Here is a 25,327-nt window from a genome sequence, read left to right as displayed (position 1 = left end):
GAGTACAATGATACTTAGAGTTACTGAAAATGAGCAAGTGCTACAAGGCTTAGAAATAATAATAATGAAGTGTTGAACAACCATTGCTATTTTAGAACTAGCCAGTTCCTTTAAATGCTTAAACAGCTTTCTCAGATAACAGCAGAAAGGGTACAATAAATCCAAAATAAACACAAGCCTGAAAATTTCCATGCTTATAGTTAGTTATGACCCAAATCAGTAACCTTCTATAAAGGGAACTTTCATACAGCTAGAACAAGAAGCTGGTTGAACAAAAGCATTTGTCTGATAAATGGTTTTATATATTTATATGCTTTACTTTTATTGAACTATATTTCTAGAATAAAATAAGCTTAAAAATAATCTGACATCTGTCATTTGACAACTGTCTTCTCACCCAAATCCTCAGTAAACATTTCTCCACTTTTAGGTAATACAGAAAAATTACAATATTCTAATTTTTAAAGCTATATATATGTGTATATATATATATATATATATAAAGAATGCCTTAATATTTTTAAAGACTTTTCACATGTATATAATATTTTGATACACATTGAATTCATAAGTATTTTTGCTCAACCCTAAAATAATTGCTTTTAAGAAAATAGAAAAAACCAGAGAGGCAGGCCTTTTCTACCATGTGATGGGTACAAACCAGCTAATAAAATCAGAGCAGAATATGTAAACAATTTGCAAGTTCAACTATCTCAGGCATACAAGATTTTTTTCCATGTTTACATTTACAGATATTGAGAAGTTTTAATTTTTTATTTTTAATTGGAGGGTAACTGCTTTATAATATTGTGTCAGTTTCTGCCATACAACAATGTGAATCGGCTATATGTATACATATGTCCCCTCCCTCTTGAACCTCCCTCCTTCTTGTTTAATTTTTAAAGAAATAACAGTCATGGAAAAATCTAGCTTTCATAAACAACAAAAAGGGAAAGTTAATGGTTAAATTCTTCCTCTTAGCCACTAGGCAGACCTCTGTGCATGCCCATAACTCTGCCTTCTAGAGCCATTTCAGCACCGTGAGTTCAGTAATAATACAGTAGCTGGAATCAAGACAAATGGCTGTAGCCCTTTCGCCCCTCACCTCAGAGTGGACTGAATTCGAACACAACAAATATTGGCTACTCACTTTTTGGTTTTCTTGTCCTCTGCCCAAGTGTCTGGCAAGTGTTCACTATCTCGGTATTTATAGTCTGGAGATTTCGTTGATCTGAAATTGCTTGTTCTAATTTATGCAGTGAAGGCTTCGCTTCTTCCCCGGCAGTGTGGGCTGCCCCATCTCCATCCTCCACCTGGATACCGACAGTTAACGCTGGATTTTAGCAGGGTGGCCGGGAAAGAAAGCAACTGAATGCTCACTCTGATTATGCACACGAAACTGAAAATGTGCTTTTCTTCTCAGGGAAGCGATAAGCCTCCACTGAACTTCTGCAATTCTGTGTTTGCATGCGCTTCGTATGCCTGAGCTATTTCTACAGTGGTAAAAGTCCTGATATGTCAAGTTGCCTCCTTCTGCAAAGTTGCCTCTTTCATCAGCAGGCTGTTGACACCGCCTCTTACAACTCCCCCTTTACTTCCTCCGCTCACTGCTAGTCGAGAGGGACTGAACTTCGCAGTTCCTCTTTGTTTTTTTGCTTCCTCCTCCATTTTTACTTCAGGGTTTTAAGGACATCTGAGGAGACTTCCTGTGCCTGTAATGTAGTCAGTCAAAGGCCACCCTACCTGCTTCTCTGCCTCCTCCAACCACTGGCTGGCTTCTTGGACCTGCTTCCTGAAGATGGCTTCCTGCTTGACAGTAACTTCTTGCAATTGTGTGATTGTTTCTAGTTGTTTCTGCCTGGAGTTAAAAAAAAAAAAAGTGCCAACCACAAGCTGTCAGTGACATTTCAACCAAGAGTTAACCCTCAGAAGTTATGACAAGTTCAAACTTAATATAGTTCTTCAGAGATGAGAGGGAAAAGTGAAAGTATTTATATACAGATAAATGGTTCACAAATATAGAAATTTAATTAGAGCAATTATATTGCTCACTTAGTCTAATAACCTCACTTTACAGATAAAAAACCGTTTCCTATTCTACATTGGAATATTCAGTTCCCCACAAGCTACATTCATAGTTTTTAGCTACACTGGCACCACAATGAGGTCACTGTGACAGGTGCAATATTTACATATCACACCTAGCATTTTCAAAAAAAAAAAAGAAAGGAAAAAGAAAGAAGGGAAAGGAAAAAAGAGGGAACAAAAGAAATAAGCACTTTGTTTCATGACATTAGCCTTTCTCCTTAAGAATTGTCAATCATGGTATAATACATGCCTCGAACACAGGAAGGGCTGTTCTCAAGAATAGATAAAAGTGAGCAGTTAGTCTTTCCACTGCAGTCTTCTCTTTTCTAAAGTCTCTCCCCTCCCCTTTCTTCCTCACCTCAAATCTCTTAGTGTTGTAATGTTATTTCTCTTTTGGATCCAATCCTAAACCTCAAAATATATACAAATGTATCTGTTAGCTAATGAGATTATTTAAACCATGGTATGTACTAATACATCAATGACTGTCTGGAAGCAACTTGACCTAAATAAGGACCTTAGCTCAATGGAATGATATCCTTCAGGAGTTTCAAAACAGTGAGGAAGACACGGTCAGGTTTAGGCTTTTTGCGTGCCTCTCAAATGTTCATACATAGTCAGAATCCCATTGTGCAGTGGCATAAATCCAGCCTTGATTACAAGAAGGACCATATGAGAGACAAAAACGGTCTCAGAGAATGCTTTACCACTGTGGTAAGCCAGCAAACAAAACCCTAACCAAAAATAAAAACTACCAAAACACACGTTCTATTCAGCATTGTTCAATAGCATGTAGTCAGTTTTTTCTTTTTTTTTAAATTGTGGTAAGAACATTTAAACTGAGATCTACCCTATATACCTTAAAGTGTACAATACAGTGTTGTTAATTATAGGCACAATGATGTACAAAAGATCTCTGGAACTTACTCATCTTACACAACTGATACTATATCTATTGAATTACACCCACCCATTTCCCCTCCCCAAGCCCCTAGAAACCACCATTCTACTCTGCTTCTACAGGTCTGACTATTTTATACACTTCATGCAAATGGAATCCTGTAGCATTTGTCCTTCTGTGACTGGTTTATTTCACTTATAGTATCTTTAAGATTTGTGGCAAATTTCCTTCTTTTCTCAAAAAGCTTTCAAAAACTTTTTTTTAAAAGGCAAATATTTCATTGTATGTATATATCATATTTTCTTTATTTATTCATCCTAGATGAGCATTTAGATTGCTTCCACATCTTGGCTATTAAGACTAATGCTGCAATGATAATGAGTGTGCAAATATCTTTTCAAGATTTTGAATTTGAATCCTTTTGGATATATACCCAGAAGTGGGACTGCTAGATCATATGGTAATTCTATTTTTAAGTTTTTTGAGAACCTTCAAACTATTTTCCATAGCAGTTGCACCATTTTAAATTCTTACCAACAGTATGCAAGGGTTTCAATTTCCCTATACACTTACAAACACTTGGTATATTTTGGGATTTTTTTTTTTTAAATATAATAGCGTTCCGAACAGGTGTGATTCATTCATCATTGTGAATGACTCACTGTGGTTTTTATTTGCATTTCCCTGATGAATAATGATGTTGAACATCTTTTCATGTACTTGTTGGTCAATTTTATATCTTTTTTTTGTAAAAAGGTCTATTCACTTCTTTTGCCCATTTTTAAATTGGATTTTTCTTGTTACTGAGTTGTAGAAGTTCCTTCCGTATTTCGAATATTGACCCCTTTTCAAATAATTGCTCTGCAAATATTTTCTCTCATTCAATAGGTTACCTTTTCACTCTGTTATATCCTCAGATGTGTGGAAGCTTTTTAGTCCCATGTAGACTCACTTGCATATTTTTTCTTTTGTTGCTTATGCCTTTCATATCCAAAAAAGTATTGCCAAGAACAATGTCATGAAGGTTTTCCCCCAAGTTTTCTTCTAGAAGTTTTATAATTTTAAGCTACGTTTAACTTTTCAATCCATTTTGGGTTGATTTTTCTATATGGCATGTGATAAGGTTCATCTTTATTCTTTTACATGTGGATATCCAGTTTCATTTGTTGACTATCCATTCCCCATTGTGTATTCTTGGCACCCTACTTGAAGATTAGTTGATTATATACATGAGGGTTTATTTCAAGACAATCTACTCTATTTCACTGGTCTGTAGCTTTGTAACATATTTTGAAATCATCATGTGTGATACCTACAGCTTTGCTCTTTTTCAAGGCTGTTTTGGTCTTTTGTAGTTCCATATGAATATTAGGAATTTTCTTTGATGAGGGTGATAGAGGAGAGTGAAAATCCTGGCTTAAAACTCAACTTTCAAAAAATTAAGACCATGGCATCCAGCCCCATCACTTCATGGAAAATAGAAGGGGGGGAAGTGGAAACAGTGACAGATTTTATTTCCTTGGGTTCCAGAGTCACTATGGATGGTGACTGCAGCCATGAAATTAAGACACTTCCTCCTTGGAAGAAAAGCTATGACAAATAGATACCATATTAAAAAGCAGAGACATCACTTTGCCAACAAGGGTACATCTAGCCAAAGCTATGGTTTTTCCCTTAGTCATGTACAAATGTGAGAGTTGGACCATAAGGAAGGCTTAGTGCCAAAAAACTGATGTTTTCGAATTGTGGTGCTGAAGAAGACTCTTGAGAGTCCCTTGAACTTCAAGATAAAACCAGTCAATCCTAAAGGAAATCAACTCTGAGTATTCATTGTAAGGACTAATGCTGAAGCTGAAGCTCCTATACTTTGACCACCTGATGTGAAGAGCCAACTAACTAGAAAAGGAAGGATTAAAGGCAAAAGGAGGAGGCAGTAGAGGATGACAGTTAGATACCATCATTGATTGAATTGACATGATTTTGAGCAAACTCCAGGAGATAGTGAAGGATAGGGAAATCTGACACGCTGTAGTCCATGGAGTCACAAAGAGTCAGACACAACTTAGTAACTGAATAAAAACAAATTACTATAAAAAATGCCATTTGAATTTTAACAGAGATTGCACTGAATCTGTAAATTGCTTTGGGTAGTATGAACATCTTCACAATATTGTCTTCCAATTCATAAACACAAGATGTCTTTCCATTAATTTACATCTTTATTTCAGCACTGTCTCAGTTTTAGTGTATAGATCTTTATCTCCTTAAAGTTTATTCTTATCTTATTCTTTTGATACTACTTTAAATAGGATTGTTTTCTCAGTTTCCTTTTCAGATAATTATTAGTGTATAGAAATGCAACTGACTTATGTATGTTGATTTTGTATGTTGCATCTTTGTTGAATTTGTTTATTAGCTCTAACTGCTTTTTGTGGAGTCTTTAGGGTTTTCTATATATAGATCATGTCATCTGCAGAAATAATTTACTTCTTTCTTTCCAGTGCTAAGGCCTTCTATTTCTTTTCCTTGCCTAATGGCTCAGGCCAGGACTGTACCTATATATCTACCATTACTAGTGAATTTTATACTTTAGTGTACTTTTAATCACTGTTTAAGGGCTTCCAAGGTGGCACAGTGGTAAAGAATCTGCCTACAATGCAGGAGACATGGGTCTGATTCCTGGATTGGGAAGATCCCCTGATGAAGGAAACGGCAACCCATTCTAGTATTCCTGCCTAGAAAATTCCAAGGAAAAAGGAGCCTTATGGGCTACAGTCCATTTCATTTCAACTTCAATAACTCCCTTTAGCATTTCTTATAATGCAAGCCTAGTGGTAATGAACTCCCTTGGCTTTTGTTTGTATGGGGAAATATATCACCATTTTTTGAGGGATAGTTTTGCTGGGTATAGTGCCCTTGTTTGGTGGTTCTTTCCTTTCAATACTTCAAATATATTATCCCACTCTTTTCTGACCTGCAAGATTTCTGCTGAGAAATCCATTGATAGTCTTATGAGTGCTCCCTTTTATCTGACAAAACCTTCCTCTTGCTGCTTTCAAAATTCTTTGACTTTTAACACTTTGATTATAGCATGTCTCAGTGTGGATTTCTTTGGGTTCATCTTACTTGAAATCCTTTAGGCCTCTGGGGTCCTTCCCAAATTTTGGAAGTTTTTAACCATTATTTCCTTGAATAACCTTTCTATCCCTTTTCTTCTCTCTTCTCCTTCTGGGACTCCATAATACAGATGTTGGTCTACTCGATGATGTCCATTAAGTTTTTTCACTCTTTTTTTTTTTTTACTCTTCTGACTAAATTTCCAAAGATCTCTCTTCAAGTTCACTAATCTTTTATTCTACTTGATCTAGTCCGCTATTGAACTCCTCTGATAAAATTTTAGGTATTTTTCTCCTCCAGTACTTCTGTTTGTCGCTTTTTTTTTTTTTTTTTTTTTTTTGTCTTTTTGTTAATAGCCTCACTTTGTGTCACTTTGTCCATGCATTGCTCTCCCATCCTCATTGCATATCTTTATGACAGTTATTTTGAAATCTCTGTGAGGTAAATATTTTATCTCTGTTTCATTAGGTGCAGTTTTGGGAAATTTATTTTGTTCTTGTATTTCAGACATATTTTCCTATGTCTTAATTTTTCTTGACTCTTTGTGTATAGTTTTACTATACCCAGCAAAACTATCCCTCAAAAATGGTGATATATTTCCCCATACAAGAGTCTTTGGTTCTTCACAAAAAGAACCACCTCTCCCAGTATCCACAGACTGGCCTTTTACAGGAAAAATTCCTTACCAACCACTTTGAGCAAAGATTCTAAGAATCCCTCAGAATCTTTATGTTAGCTCAACCCACCATTTTTGTTCTTAGTGGAACCTAAGTATCTAGGGTATGAGATTTCCATCATTGCTGATACAGGCATGATAGAAGCCAATCTCGCAGGCAATCCCCAGAAAACCTGCAGTGTTGTATGTATGATCCAACCCTTTCCTTACCTAGGGAGAAGCTGTGATCAGGAATTTTTCATCTGCTTATTCTATGCTGGCCAGGGGTAGGGACTATGATGAATGATTGTGTGCTAAAACAAACCACTTGCTTTATTTTCAGTGTCCCCCAGGTGTCTGGAGTATACCCAGTCCATCTGCATCTTTGACACAGATGAAACAGAAGCTAGTATTCTGGGCAGTCTTCAGCAAATTTGGAATGTTGGGCACAACAGTCCAACTCCTTCCCTATCTAGAAAGAAATTCAAAGCTGGAGGGTTCCTTCTGATCATATGACACTATGCCAGGAGCTGGAATTATGGTGAAAGGGTATTTAGAATTTTTCTACCAGCATTGATGTGGCTCATTTCATGGTTACCCAGGGTACAAGAGCCTCTTAAGTAGCTGCTGGACTTATCACAAAAGGAATTTGTTCATGTATTACTGTTGAGTCAGTGTATCTATTGGAAGAAGGAGGGTCCATTACTTTCTATTCCACCTTCTTGCTGGTATCACCTCATCTGCTTTTTAAGACATCCATTTTATCTACTTTTATCTTTTCCAGGAATAGTCTAAGCTCTCAAGAGTATCCATTATCTTTCCAGGGAAAGTAAAAGGAATGTGAAGATCAACAGAAATCCATACTTAATAATACTAAAGTTTTTCATGACTTATGTGTACTTACACCTATAAATCTTATTTACAACGTTTATTTACTTTGATATTATGAATATGAAGCACAGCAGCCTTAGAAATGCTTTAACAAATTAGATAGTGTCATTTAGCAGATGAATATCAATTAAAGGTATTCAACAGAAACTTTGAAGATTTTTCTTCTATAGAGATTTTCATTATCGTGTTAAGAGGTTAGGTGTGTGTGTATTTAAATTCAACAACTCTTCTTGTTATCATGTCCTAATGCTAAATCTTGACTTTTTAGTCTTACCAAGTCTGAGTCTCCCCCAGATCTTACCATCTAGTGCCCCATTTACAAAGTTTTCAGACCAAAAACACTTAAGTCAAGGATGACTCTTGCATTCCCACATCTAATTTACTAGTATGTCAGATGTGATCTATCCTTAGAACACAGTTTGAATCCAACCATTTCTTATCACCTTCACAACCATCACCCTGGCTCACATTATACCCCTCACCTGGACTACTATTACAATGGCACCTAACACAATAGCTTTTTTGACCATGACTCAGTAAATGTTTTATATTTCACTCAAGCACACACACATGCACCTGGCTGAAACAAAAATTTTATTAAATAGTACTTACTCTTCCTGTATGCAAAGTATTCTGATGTTTTGTGTTTATTTCTTTAAAGGGTTATAATCCAGTAAATTGATTTCAAGATATCTAATTGGTGATCTGTTATTGAAAAAAGCTCTTCTCACCTGTCTGTTTTCACTTTTGCCCTCTATAGACGATTCTCTACCTGGCAGCCAGAATGAATGTCCAAAACATAAGTCATATTATTTCTCTGCTTATAATTGTCAATGGCTTCCCATCTACTCAAAATAAAACCCCAATTCCTAAATGTGATCTGCAAGGCTGAGGACCTGACCTCTGCTTATTTTTCCTACCTCATTGCCTACCACTCCCCAGCACTCACCCCACCCCTGCCATGCTGACCCCTTGCTGCTGTTCAAACATACCAAGCTCATTACAGCCCCAGGTCCTTTCCACTGACTATTTCCTCTGCCTAGAATACTCCCCAAATCATCACATATCTCACTTTCTCACTTCATTTATCTAGTTAACTTACTATTCCTCAGACAGACCTTTCCTGATCATTCTTTCTAAAATTAGGTCCTTATGCCCCTGGTCAGTCTTGGTCTTCTTATCCTGTTTTAATTCTCTTCATATCACCTACTGTTCCCTGGAATTGTACTGTATAATTACATGTTTGTTTATTATCTGTGTCCCTTAATAGATGTTAGTTTTACGGAGGTAAAGATTTCTGTCTTATTTTCTATAATTCCCTAGTATTTAGAGGGGGGAAAAGTCTGGCAAAGAAGTGGCACTTGGATGTACAAAAGCATTTGCAAATGATCACATGCTTTTCTCACCAAGCCCCCTAAGGGTCTTTTTTTTTTCTTCCACTGTTTCTTGTTGCCTCACTCATCTCTTTCCAATCCTCAGCACTGGAACTATCTGTCTTGCACCTGAATGAAGGCTTTCTCCTCAGCAAACAATTAACTTCTAAAAGCTTGCTTTTAATAAATGTTTCCTACTTCATCTAAACATAGAAGTCTCTCTCACTCCCACAAAATACTTCACTCATGTCCTTATTCACAGTTAAGACCTATAGCCAAATCATTTTGTGTGTAGCCACTTTGTAGTTTTGTGTCTTTTAAATTATGTTTAGAAGGCAGGAGCTAAGCCATCTTTACATTGATGAGCATTATTTTGCCCAATGCTGCTGCTAAGTCATGTCAGTCATGTCCGACTCTGTGCCACTCCATAGACGGCAGCCCACCAGGCTCCCGTCCCTGGCGTTCCCCAGGCAAGAATACTGGAGTGGGTTGCCAGTTCCTTCTCCAGTGCATGAAAGTGAAAAGTGAAAGTGAAATCACTCAGTCATGTCCGACTCTTCACGACCCCATGGACTGTAGCCTGCCAGGCTTCTCCGTCCATGGGATTTCCTAGGCAAGAACACTGGAGTGGGTTGCCATTGCCTTCTCCTGCCCAATGCTAGGTTGAGCAAAATACTATTATATTATGCTCAGTCATATCTGACTCTTTGCAGCCCTATGGACTGTTGCCTGCCAGGTTCCTCTGTCCATGGGATTCTCCAGGCAAGAATACTAGAGTGGGTTACCACTTCCTACTCCAGGGGGTCTTCCCAACCCAGAGATCAAACCTATGTCTCTTAAGTCTCCTGCATTGGCAGGCAGATTCTTTACCACTAGTGCCACCTGAGAAACCCTAATATTATATTAGATTTTAACAACTAGATGGTGGGGGATTGATAGTTGAAAGAACATAGGTTTTGAAGTAGACCATATCTAGGCCTGATCCCAGCTGTCACTTAACGCCACCAGGATGATGTCTCTGGAGATAAACATAGGTCAAATTTTTAGCACTACATGGAACACAGTGAGCTTTTGACGAATCACACGTACTGTGATTTAACTGGGCTGTTTTGTGTGTCTAATAGGATCACAGAGAATATTCACTTACTCCAAGATGACTCTAGTGCAGGCCTCTCTCAAAATAGTTCTTCTTTGCTAAACAGAAGAATTTCAACGCTCCCTTTTGTGGAGATGGTATCTGTGTAAGGAAACTGCATATCTACTTAACTGCATATCGCCTTTACCACTATGGGGAAGTCTGGGCGCCTGGCTTCTTAGGGAAAGCAAAAGATCATCTTTTTGATAGTTCCTCTTGGTATTAACCTCTCTCTGATATCTAGTTTCCTTATTTGGGGGCAATAAAATCATTTCTTCTTGCTATTCTCTTTAAGCAACTATGCTAAGCATATTTTTTTCCTTTCACTTCAGTTCAGTTGCAGTCATGTCTGATCCTTTGCAACCCCATAGACTACAGCACACCAGGCTTCCCTGTCCATCACCAACTCCCAGAGCTCGCTCAAACTCAAGTCCATCGAGTTGATGACTTGATGATTTTTTCTTTTAATTTATTCTAATTTCAACTACACCCACATTCATTTATCCAGTCAAAAAGCATGTAAGTGAATGCTCAGTAAAGTATCAGCAGCTATATAAATAGTGATTAACAAAAGATTTAATCCCATCCTTGTTTAGTATTTAGTATGTTTAGTTTACAAAGTGCACACATTTCAAGAGTTTTCCAAGAAAAGCATAAGAATTAAGGTAAGAGGAAGGATAAGATTGTAAGTCATTTTATATTTAGAGTCTTCTATTCCCTATGACTTCTTTTATTTGAAATTTAATTGACTAGGGCCCAATGCAAAGCGTTGTATACTGAGTTGGAACATAAAGCCCAGTGGGATAGGAGTCAACAGACCCAGCAGCAAGTCCTTCCAATAATAGAGCTATTCATTTGTTGTTGTTGTTGTTGTTGTTCAGTCACTCAGTCATGTCTGACTCTTTGAGACCCCAGGGACTGCAGCATGCCAGGCTTCCCTGTCCTTCACCATCTCCTGGAGCTTGCTCACACTCATGTCCATTGAGTCGGTGATGCCATCCAATTATCTCATCCTCTGCTATCCCCTTCTACTCCTGCAGTCTATCTTTCCCAGCATCAGGGTCTTTTCTAATGAGTCAGCTCTTCACAACAGGTGGCCAAAAGATTGGAGCTTCAGCTTCAGCATCAGTCCTTGCAATGAATATTCAGACTGATTTCCTTTAGGATTGATTGGTTTGTTCTCCTTGCAGTCCAAGAGACTCTCAAGAGTCTTCTCCAACACCACAGTTCAAAAGCATCAATTCTTCAGTGCTCAGCCTTCTTTATGGTCCAACTCTCACATCTGTACATGACTCCTGGAAAAACCATAGCTTTGACTATACAGACCTTTGCTGGCAAAGTAATATCTCTGCTTTTTAATATGTTCTCTAGGTTTGTCATAGCTTTTCTTCCAAGGAGCAAGTGTCTTTTAATTTTACGCTACAGTCACCATCTGCACTGATTTCAAGCCCAAGAAAATAAAGTCTGTCACTCTTTCCATTGTTTTCCCATCTATTTGCCATGAAGTGATGAGACCAGATGCCATGATCTTAGTTTTTTGAATGTTGAGTTCTAGCCAGCATTTTCCACTCTCCTCTTTCACCTTCATCAAGAGGCTCCTTAGTTCCTCCTCACTTTCTGCCATAAAGGTGGTGTCGTCTGCATATCTGAGGTTACAGAGCTATCCATATGTTTTCCATTAATAACTCAAAACTTGATCAATTCAGTTTATATTCTTTTGCTTCAGTCCTCTGTAAAATTATGCAGCTTTGTGGAATGATCTCTAATGCTCCTTCTGGTTAAAAGAATTCTATATTCTGATTCCAAACTCCTTCTCTAGGAAAAATAACTCATTGTTTGGGTTTCCATAGATTTCAAGCTTACTACTTGCAATTTTGAATATATAGGTCAATCTCACACTATTTCACAATTCAGAATTGTCAAACAAAATGGTCCCCCTGAAAAATTGTCACCTGAAATCAATGTATACAACTTGAAAAAAAGTAAACAGAATGCCATGGCAAATTACAAACATGTTATATACATAAAGTAGGGGTCTCTTATACATAAAGGATCATCACCTGGAAAGAAATTCTTTTCTGAAATAAAAATATTCCAGCCTGAATCTCTTCAAAATGTCTATCAATTTGGCAAACTCTTTATCAAGGGATTCTTTATGGTTTCTCAAGTCGTTCAGCATTAAGATGCAAAGATTTAGCTTCTCCTCCATGATATATCTGAATTCCTATAAGAAGAATCACAAAACAAGTTCCACTGTTCCAATGTTAAATATAAAGAAATAACAGGCAATAGAAAATGTTCTGGACATTCCAACACCAGCAGCATTCACTGTTATTGAACTCTAAAATTCTAATCGAACAGATGTCAATTCTCAGTTGCCTAAAGATGGATGATGCTGTGGACTGATGACCCCAATTTAACAAGTACATATTGGGTACATACAGTGTGCCTAAAATTGAGCTTTGTTCTCTTTTTCTTAAGATAAGTGGCCATTTCATCAATAATCACAGTAGCTTTATTAATAGAATAGAATGGGACTAGGAAATGCAGTAAAATCAGTATTTGTTGATTACCATATTCAAAACCATATTAAAAACCTTTTAAAAAGGTAAGATTGACAAAAGGGCTGATATTAACACTCCAGAGTTTTCAACATTTACTTCTTGCTTTAGCTTAACTTAGGGGGCTGATAGATGTTAGGAAGTTGTAAAGTACGGATAGTAAGTTATGAATAAATTTAAGAGATTTCTTTTTATATGTTTCCAGTCTAACAAAACTTGGGAATAGCTACCTAAAATGTTTCCACATTCTGATATTCTGCTAACTTCTGGTATAATAAAACTGTCAAAGTCTCAAAAATAAGATTCTTCTGCACAATAATCGTTCTATCAGAGAGAATTTTGAAAAGCCAAGGAAAAATTCAAGCTTAGACCAGCCAGTTCTCACAAGGATTCAAATAAAATACACTATTAATTTACATCTTATTTACTGTTTGTCTCTCCAATGCATATCCCATATCCTCACACTCACTCACACTTTTCATATCACACTCTTACTCTCACCCATATACACAACCTTATGCACACCCCCAGATGCAAACTCTACACACATAGTCAGAATAAGAAGGCATAACACTGCAATGAAATCTTAGAAATGATACTGTGTATAATAAGTGCTACCTGGGTTTAGAATGTAGAAGATAAACCAGGAAAATCACAAAATTCAGAACACTTACAGTAAGCTTGTTCTCCCACTTTTCTTTCACAGTAATCTCTGGATTAGTTACCCACAGTAGAAAATGATCAATTAGTGTTTCAACTTCAGAAACATCTTCATGCTGAAAAAGAATTCCATACCTTCAAATAGGAATTCAGTGAAAGGCATATAAAAAGAAGTAATTTAGACAAGGTTTAATATAGGCAATTTAGAAAGCCATCAGAGAGAATTCCTTGTTATCTAATGCCACCCAGTGACTTTCCTTTATCCCAGGATGTTGCCATGCGAAGATGCTAACTCTCTACTCTACATATGCTGAATAAATCAGTTAAAACTATTTTCCAGAACAACACCTACCCATTTTATTCCCCTCTCAAATAGAAGGAAGCAAGCATTTTCATGGATATTTTTTCATTCATTAAATTAATGCACGATGCTGGATGCTTGGGGCTGGTGCACTGGGACGACCCAGAGGGATGGTGTGGGGAGGGAGGAGGGAGGAGGGTTCAGGATGGGGAACACATGTATATTAATTAAATAATTTTCTATTAAAGAAAAAAAAAGAAAAAAAATCAATATGGAAATTATCAAAAAAAAAAAAAAAAAAAAAACTCAACATTCAGAAAATGAAAAAAAAAATTAAATATTATCTACTTTTTATTTTCTTGGGCTCCAAAATCACTACAGACAGTGACTGCAGCCATGAAATTAAAAGACGCTTGCTACTTGGAAGAAAAGCTATGACAAACCTAGATAGCATATTAAAAAGCAGAGATAACCACTTTGCAGACAAAGGTCCATATAGCCAAAGCTATTGTTTTTCCAGTAGTCATGTACAGATGTGAGAGTTGGAGCATAAAGAATGCTGAGCACCAAAAAACTGATGTTTTCAAATCATGGTGCTGGAGAAGACTCTTGAGAGTTCCTTGGACTGCAAGGAGATCAAACTAGTAAATCCCAAAGGAAATCAACCCTGAGTATTCATTGGAAGGACTGATACTGAAGCTCCAATACTTTGGCCACCTGCAAAAAGTCAACTCATTGGAAAAGACTCTGATGCTGGGAAAGATTAAAGGCAGGAGGAGAAGGGAGCGGCAGAGGATGAGACGGTTGGATGGCATCACCGACTTAACGGACATGTGTTTGAGCAAGCTCTGGGAAACAGTGAAGGATAGGGAAGCCTGGCATGCTGCAGGCTATGGGTCAAACACGATTTAGTGACTAAACAACAACAGTGTGCTTGACACTGTGAAAGGAACTGGAAATACCTACATGAAAATGCTGCTCTCAGCTTTCTCTGATCATCTAGGATTCCCAGGCAAAAATCGAGATAGAGACTTTCCTGGTAATCCAGTGGTTAAGAACTTTTCTTCCAATGCAGGTGACGGGGGTTCAATCCCTAGTCGAGGAACTGAGATCCCACATGCTACAAAGCACGTGCACCACAATGCTTGAGCCCTCTTGCCACAACTACACGGCCCACGTGCTCTGGAACCCACGTACCACAACTAGCGAGAAGCTCGTGTGCCACAACAAACGATCCCTTGTGCTACAACTAAGCCCCAACACCCAAAAATAAATGAAGAAATGTTTTTTTTTAATTAAAATGGAAAAAGAAGTACTAGTCATTAGCCAGAAGGAGTTCAATAGTCTTCAGCCCTCTGATATTAAAGATTAACTTGTAGGGAATATAAGTTCAAGCAATCTATACCTAATGGTCAGCCTGTTAGCCCTGATTGACCCAGAATTAGAAGATACACATTAGGAAGATTTGAGAAAAATCTTTTCAATTCATAGTAGGATATATTTTGTTCTCAACACATAGATACGTCTGTGCTCAGCAAACAGGCTGTAGGTCAGTTATCTGTAGATCTTGCTGGCCAGTGAAACAGCATACGATATGCAGATGTTATACAATACCAGATTCTGAAGCGTAGCTGTGAACTCCACTCCCTTTTGTTCAAGTTCTCTCAGTAACAGCAGCATTTCTTCATCCATTATCATGTCCAGAGATGACAAGCTGATTAAATTGCACTGCCACTCAGTTTCATTGTTCTGAAACAATTACCAAAATGTCCACAACCTTGTCATCCTAATAAAGAATATTCATTATTTTTATTTTATGAAAATGATGCCCATGGGTCAATGTAATGATCCCCATCAAACACTCTAAATTATCTTATGAAATCCTCGTGCGTGCATGCTAAAGTCACTCAATCGTGTCTGACTCTTTATGGCCCCGTGGACTGTAGCCAGCCAGGCTCCTCTATCCATGGGATTCTCCAGGCAAGAATACTGGAGTGGGTTGCCATGCTCTCCTCCAGGGGATCTTCCTGACCCAGGGATTAAGACCATATCTCTTACATCATTACATCTCTTACATCTTACCTGCATTGGCAGGCGGGTTCTCTACCCATAGCGCCACCTGGAACTACTTCTACACACCACCCCTCCCCAAACTGCTCATTTCCTCTCTTGGATGCCTTCAGCTTAACATTTACTCATTCTTAAAGGACACTCATATATCTAATAGATAACATTTACGTTTACATGATATAAACTTCTACAGCTCTAATTTTATGAAAAGAAGCAACAGGAAAGAAATTCTCAGAAAAAGAAAACTGCTGGTCACGGGAGGGTGCATTCAACAAATCCCACTGAAAACAGACTGATGTTTTTGTCTCTCTTCCACTCATAGAAGATGCTCTCAGATGATGTTTCACAAAGCAAGTTTCTCATACTTCTCTCCAAGTCTCTGCGTCCTCTCATACTTTAGATATATGACAACAGCACGTTTAACTTCCTCCTTGCTGTCATTTGGAAAAAAGTGATTGGGCTCTTATTCCAGATTCCAATTAGAAGGCAAAGACTTCCTAATCCAATAGTGAGATAAACTTCAGCACCAGAATGTTGCCAGCTGTTTAACCTCTGTTCAGAATTATAAAACTTTACAGGCTGGCATCTTGGCATCACTATTACCTCAGAGGACAGGGGATAAAAACACATCGCTATGGTAGATTAGCCACCATGTCATTCAGTCTGGCAGTTCGGCTTGGTTTCAAAAGCACACTAAAAAAAATGACGCGTCTTTGCAACAGAATGTCAGGAAAGCACAGGCCTCAGCAGAACGTTCAAGATTGCCTGAGAATGCCTTAGGTGAAGCAACATATGTCGCCCTGCATCCTTGGCAGGAGATATTCAAATGATATTTGCCCCAAGGACATTCTCTCCTTTCAAGGTCATAGCACAGCTGTCAACAGGAGGACATTCTGGACAAATCTATCATCTACCAACATGGGAAGACCATCCAAGTAGTGAAAGAAAGCAATCTGCCAGAAAACATTTCCTAGCATTCCAAGCACACAACTGGAAAGTGCAAAGGAACAAAAATATACTAGGGAGTCAGGTTCCAACATTGCATTCACAAGAAGGCGTGTGACTGTTTCCACCCCTGTTGTAAAGCACTACCAACAGGCTGGAGGTTTTAAGGCACTAATTCATTTTGCTATTTTAAAATTAACCCCAAATATATAAAAATGCTAATTTATGTTCAGAATATAATAATCAGTGTCATTAATTTAAGTCGGTACAATTATATTCTCAAGCAAAGAAATTTCATGTTTCTGCATAAAACAATGTAAATGAAACAAGTAAATTTTTGGTAGATACATTTACTTTGGGACTTGAAGAAATACTAAAAATAGTCCATGATCTCTACCACAATCTTTCAGACCCCAGGCTGGGGATCACTGCAGGTAGTCCTGAAAAATATCAAGATAGTAAAGATTTCTTGAGAATTCCCTGGCAGTCCAGTGGGTAGGATCCCACGCTCTCACTGCCAAGGACTTGGGTACGAACCCTCCTTGGGGAACTAAGATCATGCATGCCATGTGGCCAAATATATGTGTGTGTGTGTGTGTGCGCACTGTATCTGTGTGTATACAAATATATCAAGATTTTTAAAGTCCAGATTCACTGAACACACATTTCCATACCCCATGCTGGAGTCTCACTATAGTTTTCAGCCATAACTTGAAAAAGATTCACTCTTCCAGGATAAGAAACTTTAGACTTAGGTTCCACAAACTATCAGTGGAGTCCCTCAAAATGTCATGGGTGATCTTCAGCAAGATACAGACCTTTACTTAATAGCAAGCTATTGCACATGCTGATTGTTTTTGTAAAGGTTTCCATTTGATGGTAATTACCTACCTCTGCAGACTGAGCAAGAATGAGTTCGCAGTGTAGCGATTTTACTCCTTCAGAGTCGACAATTTTATGCTCTCCACTGACATTTAATTGCATTCCATTTCTTAAAAAAAAACAACAGTAGTCTGGTCTGGTTAGGTATGCCTTATGTTTTAAGTCACAAGAATAAGATTTATTTATCACCAAACGGTAAGCACTTATGTGTGCTGTATAAGGACGTCATAAGGTACGTAAGACTACAGAGAGAAACAGAGGTAGTCTTTGCCCTCCAGGTGCTGCACACACTAGTGATTCTAGGTCGTTGCAACCAGGTAAGCCATACTTTCTTTTTAAGAATTGGAGCCAATAGTTGAATTTTTAAATGTTTCACTAAAAATCTAGATGTCTTGCTTTTCTTTAAACAATCAGAATATGTGGTCACACTGGGTCCATATATTCTTAATGTAACAACTATCTGGAGCTAAGCAGAGTAACACCCCGTCTTTACCTGGCTAAGGTACTTTCGTTTTCACCCCCCTAATATAAGTATGTGCGCTTACCCCACTGACTTTACTCGTTTTGCTGCTTATGGACTTCTGGACTAGCATGTTATACAAAATCAGAATCAAATGATAACACAAGGTAGAGTGTGTCAGGAAAAAGGTAAAAACAACATGCCATGCATGCACTCAGAAAGATTACTTAATCTCAAGACATGAGAAAAGTAAGGGTGAGTGAGGAAGGTTGATGGAAAACGTGTGAAGGAATCTGTACTCTTAGGAGAGAAGCTGAGAAAACATCACAAAGTTATAGGAGGTAAGAACGTGGCATGTTCAAAGAACTGCACACAGCTCAGCCAGTGAATACTGTGGAGTGGGGGACACGTGACGGAAAGTCGGTGAGAGGTTACTCTGTACTTACATGATGAATTCCTGTTGTAAGTGCTGTAACTCTTGAGCCAGCTTGTTTTTCTCCCCTCGTAAGTTCTGGAATCACACACAACATTAGGCTGCCCATGTTACTCTACTGGGACATTCACATTTCCGTTTAAAATCCCCACCTTGCAAGTTGTGAGATTATTATGGTATACCTCAATAATGCTTCCATATTCTGTGATCGTTGACTTAAGCTCTTCTATACTTACATCCTTCTGAAAAGTAGGAGAGAGAATTAATAGCAAATAAATGTATGAGTTTACCAAATCATATTTACTAGACTAGCAATCTGAGTCAAAGAAGAATTATATATGCCTAATGATGTGATGAGACCTACGAATCTCATGATTTGAAAATTCAGCTAGTCTGGGTTTGTGATTAAAACTACAGAAAAACATAAGGGGTAGCAAGGCATCTATTATCTGACTGTGTTATTATGTTCTATCTGCCTGGTCCAGTGAAATCATACCCTGAAAGGCAATGTTAAAATCCAAGTCAAAATTTTATTACTACGGCCTATTTAAGGAAAAAAAAAAAAAAAGCAGTTTTTACCTGCAAAATGACTAATAAATTATAAAAGCATCCAATTTTACCCAGTTCAAACCATATCTTTTAAAAATCATAGTTTGTACTCCAAGACTAGAGAGTACAGTCAGTGCCTGACCTGTAGTTGTGTCCCATGAATGGCATGATGCCTGGGGCCTGAGAAGTATCTTACGAGTGCTGGGCGGGAGTGCAGAGTGGTGGAAGGACTAAAGTTATGGAGGAAGTGAGCAGTCATGGCTACTACAATGTCACTACATGGGGAGAGACTGCCCATGAGGAGGAGACACAGTTGGTACCATAGTCAGTATTCTGGTCAATGTCCACAAGCTAAGGATGCCTTTGAAATGTCATAAACTGCAGGGAAAGGAAGTGAAATACTGCTCCTCCTTCCCCTTCCTGTCTTTGAACGTGGAAGCTTATTAACTTGGGCTGCGTCCTTTCTGTGTCTCTTAAAACCACCAAATCAGCATCGCTGTAGCCAGGAAAGTTTGTTACCAAATAGGCTATGATCATGAGAGACAAATATAAATAGAGTAATATTTATCTATCAAATTAATCAGTCAAACTAGGTAGAACATAACTCGGGATATATTGTTTTTCCCTGAAATGAATGACTGTACATTTGTTAATGTTATGAATTAAAACTTCATCATCACAGGGAGTTTCCGGTTGGTCCAACGGTTAAGACTCCATGCTTCCACAGCAGGGGCGTGGGTTCAATTAAAGACAAAAGACAAACAAAACAAAACACTTCATCACCACTATTTAGCCAATGACTGGCAAATTGGCATACTAATATTGTTGAATAAAGGAATGAATATCACCAGAATTTACAGAGGATATGTTAAATATCCCAAGTGGAAAAGTCAATATTCTTCACTCAGAAGAACAATTTTTATTCTTACAAATAAAGAAATGCCTTATGACAGAATATTAGAATCAGATATTTTAACAGGGGTGGAGTTATGCAAATATCATCGCCTTCCTCTATTACTTGGAGGGAGTCTCCAGGATTCCATGGACAGAGACAGTACCAACCTTCTGTAAACTTGCATCTGTATTAAGCAAAGTGTTTTCATACATGTGTAACTGCATCTGAAAAGAAACACATTTAGGGAAGGCCACTAGGACATTGCTTTGGTAAAAGACAATGCCACAAAATCATGGCACAATCAGGAGACATGTTTCTGAAGCATTTTTTTATATGCATGCATTTTTCACTTTATAAAGAGCCTTCCCATTAGCCTCACAACAACCCTCAAGGCCAAGGTTACTGCCCTCTCTCTCAGCACTATCCAGAGATTTGCCCGATGTTACACCTAGTAAGTGACAGAACAGAGCCTAGAATCTGAGTCTCCAATTTCAGCCAAGGGCTCTTCCCACTGTTTCACACTTCACATAATAAAAGGACATAGAGTGTGTTCATTTTTTGGTGAAAAGAAAAATCTAGGTAGGACATGAACACAGACTCCATATGAGCATGCAAAAGGCTCTTCCTCTTTTAAAAAACAGTGTAAAAATGTTCAAGCTTTCTTTTAGCAAAGTGAATATTAAGGATATTATCAGTTTAAACCAAATGCAAGCTTGTTGGCATAGACTCCTAAGTAGGATGTAATTGAGAAAAATGTATATTGTTTGAATGGAAAACTTGGAAAAATAATAGCATAGTCAGAAGTAGAATTGTCATCATAATCATACATGTTTGATATTCCTTTATAGTCCTCAAGGTATTTTCACATAATCCTTTCATTTGAGTTTCCAACAAGCTTGTGGATGAGGTACCCATTTAATAGATGGAAAAACTGAGATTTAAAGAAGTTAACTAATTGCTTGGGGTTAAAAGCTTTTACCCTGGAGAAGAAAATGGCAACCCACAGTATTCTTGCCTGGAGAATCCCCATGGACAGAGGAGCCTGGCAGGCTACAGTCCATGGGGTCATAAGAGTTAGACAAGACTTAGTGACTAAACCACCACTGCCATAAAGCTTTTAACTTGAGAAGACAGGATTTGAATCCACATCTTCTCTGGCTCTTACCACTAGTTTATGGCAGTTATATTTTCTAAAACAGCCATTCCTAGAATAAAATCAGTGTTTAATGTCTACATTATAATGGCTATAATATATGTATATGTACATACACACATGGAATTGAGTGCTAGGAAAAGTGAGAATTCCACATATAGATATGAATTTTAAGTACATCATCATTTCAAACATATAATAAAGCAAAAAATACTGTTCAAATAAACCATCAGAGATAACAAAAAGCATGACACAAATTCCTGAATTTAGTAATAGTCACTTTCTGTTTCCTGATAATAAAATATGGCAGATATAACAAAAATATACACTAAATAGATACTTTTATCAATATAGATTAAAAAATCATTTTTGTAAGATATAATTTCTTTATTCAATAGAGTTGAATTAAAAAATCAAGATGGACTTTTTTCCATCTCTCATTTTTTGCATTAAGAAGGTACAATAGCTGAACTTTTCCCTAACTTAATAATTTGAAAAATTAGATACTATTAAATTAGAAATTGTCACTAGAATAAAAAATATAAATAATAGCAAATGGTGGCAAGGATGTGGAGTAATTTGAACCCTCATACATAGCTAATGGAAATGTAAAATGGTATAGCTACTTTGGAAAAACATCTGGCAGTTCCTCAAAAGGTTAAACATAGTTATCATATGATGTAGTAATTTGACTCTTAGATACATACTCAAGAGAAATTAAAACTTACATCCACACAAAAATTTATACATGAATATTCATAGCACCATTACTCATTATAGTAAAAAGAAAAAAAAAATAGGAACAGCTTAAATGTCCAGCAATTGATGAATGAACAAAATGTGCTATATTCCTATAATGGACTATTATTCAGCAATACAAGGAAATGAAGCAATGATATATGCTACGACATGAATGAACTCTTAATACACTAGTCTCAGTGAAGAAAGCCAGTCACAAAAGACAATATAATGTATATGACCCCATTTATATGAAATGCCCAGAATAACTAAATCTATGGAGATAGAAAGCTGATTAGTGTTTGTCTAGTGTTGGGAAAGAATGGAAAATGACCGCTAAAGGAATTTCTTTTTGGATGATAAAAGTATTTTAAAATTGGTTTTGGTAATGGTTGCACAACTCTGAATATATTTAATACTAAAAACCACTGACTCTGAGTGAATTTAATGGCATATGTGTTATGTATCAGTAAAGCTGCTACATTAAAAAAGCAGAAGCTGTCTTTTATATAACTCAGACATCTAGAGTACAAATTTCAAAATTTATAATGAAAGGTCATTGTGTCAATGAGTCACAAACACCTTCATAAAGTAATATTAATTTGATGCAAGAAAATATTTTACCAGTATTTGAGAAGTGCTTACTTGGTGCTCTTTCTCAGTTTTAGACAAGTCCTCAATCTTCTCTTCCAATTTATATATATCCATAATGTTCTTAGCATTCTAATGTAAAGTAAGATAGTATTCTTAGATTTAGACCAAAAAAAACATAAAAGGACATCACAAAGTCTTTTTTAGAAAGTGATATTTTCATCATTGACATCGTAATCCATTTTAAACTAAGGGACAGAACTTTAGACTTTGTCCAAAAATAACAATCTTTTTAATGTGATCATCCAGGAATATTCTCAGTATTCCCTTCTTATTTTCCATTCTATCTGGGCCACTCACTCCCTAGACATACCTTCAGATTTGTCATTACAGCAACTGTGACCCTTCTGTTACCTTAATTGCAAAAGCATTTTGCAATTAAACTCTTCAACCATTACTTCTTGTCTTTCCAGATTACTTCTTTGTGCATCAACAAACCTTCAGTCCCCACTGGAACCTGCAATCCAATGATCCCACTACTTTCTCATTACCCTACCACCTTCCTATGAACTCAGTCACCTCTTGACTCAGCTTAAATTCTTTCACGGCCAATCATTACAATCTCTTACTTCCACATCCCTTCAATCCCCTTGGCTCTCCCCTATTTCTTAGTATTTTCTTAATTTCAGATTGCCATCCACTCCATGCCAGCACCTTTTCTGATAATGATTGTTAAAGAGAAATACAAATAAACCAATAGGTCACATATTAAATTTGTAAGCTTTAATCTCAAGGTTTTCTGGTGATTATATCATATCTATTCAAATGGCCATTTGCCTAAAGCAAGGATTTGCAAACTGTACCAACTACCGTTCTCCATTTTCAGAGACCAACTCTGACTACTTGGTTTTATAAATAAAGCTTTATTAAGACACAACTGAGCCCATTGTTTTCAGATTGTCCTTAGCCGCCTTCACCTTGCAATGGCAGAAGTGAGTGGTTGTGATAAAGTCCTTCTAGCCAGGCAAGCTTAAAAATATTTACTATCATGTCCTTCACAAAAAGTTTGCCAATTCCTGGCCTATTTCATTCTTTATCTCTCCTTGAACTTCCAATACCTCCTCCAACATCCTCACTCTCAGCCAATGACTTTGCTCTGTATTTCACTGAGACATTAGAAACTATTCAGTTCAGTTCAGTCGCTCAGTCATGTCCAACTTTTTGCAAGCCCATGGACTGCAGCATGCCAGGCCTCCGTGTCCATCGCCAACTCCTGAAGTTTACTCAAACTCATGTCCATTGAGTTGGTGATGCCATCCAACCATCTCATCCTCTGTTGTCCCCTTCTCCTCCTGCCTTCAGTCTTTCCCAGCATCAGGGTCTTTTCAAGCAAGTCAAGTCTTCGCATCAGGTGGCCAAAGTATTGGAGTTTCAGCTTCAGCATCAGTCCTTTCAATCAATATTCAGGACTGATCTCCTTTAGGATGGACTGGTTGGATCTCCTTGCAGTCCAAGGGACTCTCTAATAGAAACTACTAGAAGTGAATTTTACATATTACTTGGATATATAATAAATATTTTGGGATATTATAAAGCATTTACTGACCTGAATACTTTATCCACTACTTTTGTTCCTGCTTCAGTCTAAGCCTTCACTGACTTTTGCCTGCTTTAATATTAATACAAGAGCCTCCTAATTGGTCTCCTCACTTCTTCCCTCGCCCCACAGTTGATTCTAAAGCCAGGAGCCAGAGAAATCTTGGTAAAACTGAAATTATATGATGTTACTCCTCTGCTCAAAACTGTTCAGCAGCTCCCATCTCACTCAGCATAAACAACCAGAGTCCAAACAATGCCTTTATAAGATCCTGGGGGTCCAGATCCCCACAACTCTCTGTAGCACCTTGTAGTACTTGTTCCCTCTGCTCCAGCCACAATGATCTTGTTATCCCTTAAAAATGGTGGGCAGGCTACAGCCTGAGGACTTTGGACTTGCTATCTCCTCTGCCATGAGTGTTCTTCAAGATGAGCCTCATAGTTTTTAACCAAAAATTAACTTCACAGTTCTACTTTTCCTAACCACCCAATAAGCTAGAGTTTATAAGGTAAACCTTTATTTTTATGTTTTTGACCACAAGGCAGGTGGAATTTTAGCTCCAAGACTAGGCATCAAACCCACATCCCCTGCATTGAAAGGTGGAGTCTTGACCACTGGACCACCAGGGAAGTCCCCTAACCACCCTAGTTTAAATTGCTGTTTTCTGTTCTTCTTCTCTCGGTGGCACTAATCTCATCTAACATGCTAGTTTCACACAGGCTATTTTGTTTAAGTCCATATTCACTTAGAATAGAGTCTATCTCCCAGTGAATGTGTGTATAAGAAGTAAATAAATGTAAGTGAATAATTGGCTTCCCCAATGGCTCAGTGGGTAAAGAATTCACCTGCAAATGCAGAACACACAGGAGATGTGGGTTTGATCCCTTGGTCAGGAAGATTCCCTGGAGGAGGAAATGGCAACCTACTCCAGTATTCTTACCTGAAAAATCCCATGAACAGAGGAGCCAGGGGGCTATAGTCCATAGGTTTGCAGAGAGTAGGACACGACTGAGTGACTAAGCACTCCATCGAATAATTACCCAAGCCATTGTGCTCTTCACAATGCATCAGATTTTTACCTCCTAAAGGAAATTTAGTGACATCTATATGCCTTTTCTAACACAAGTCAATCATCGTAATGTCATCTCATGAAGAAGAGTTCTAAGTCTCCTTCCTTCTATCTCAATTCTAAATTGGTATACTATAATTCTTTGATGGTAGTCAATCATCTTAAATATGAGAAGAAAAATATCTTACACTGGGAACTTACTTCAAAAGCACTAGTTTCATGGAAACCTGGCCTGGCAGCTGTAATATATCTAAACAAAATAC

At 37.6% G+C, this 25,327-nt stretch overlaps 1 protein-coding gene across 1 annotated transcript in view; it reads right to left on the bottom strand.

The window, feature by feature from the left end:
- IRAG2 (inositol 1,4,5-triphosphate receptor associated 2) overlaps nt 1–25,327 on the bottom strand; it is a 99,318-nt gene that overhangs the window by 53,019 nt on the left and 20,972 nt on the right. The window contains exons 9-18 of the mRNA XM_070370140.1: nt 22,453–22,530; nt 20,084–20,140; nt 18,655–18,714; nt 18,486–18,550; nt 17,589–17,688; nt 15,297–15,431; nt 13,396–13,497; nt 12,221–12,384; nt 1,744–1,858; nt 1,151–1,313 (exon numbers count right to left, since the gene is read on the bottom strand). Coding sequence (XP_070226241.1) covers nt 1,151–1,313; nt 1,744–1,858; nt 12,221–12,384; nt 13,396–13,497; nt 15,297–15,431; nt 17,589–17,688; nt 18,486–18,550; nt 18,655–18,714; nt 20,084–20,140; nt 22,453–22,530 — 1,039 coding nt within the window. The remainder of the gene's footprint in view (nt 1–1,150; nt 1,314–1,743; nt 1,859–12,220; nt 12,385–13,395; nt 13,498–15,296; nt 15,432–17,588; nt 17,689–18,485; nt 18,551–18,654; nt 18,715–20,083; nt 20,141–22,452; nt 22,531–25,327) is intronic.

Source organism: Bos mutus, chromosome 5 (assembly GCF_027580195.1).
Source record: "Bos mutus isolate GX-2022 chromosome 5, NWIPB_WYAK_1.1, whole genome shotgun sequence".
In the NCBI taxonomy this organism is placed as follows: Eukaryota; Metazoa; Chordata; class Mammalia; order Artiodactyla; family Bovidae; genus Bos; species Bos mutus.
This window is presented reverse-complemented; position numbering and strand designations above follow the sequence as displayed.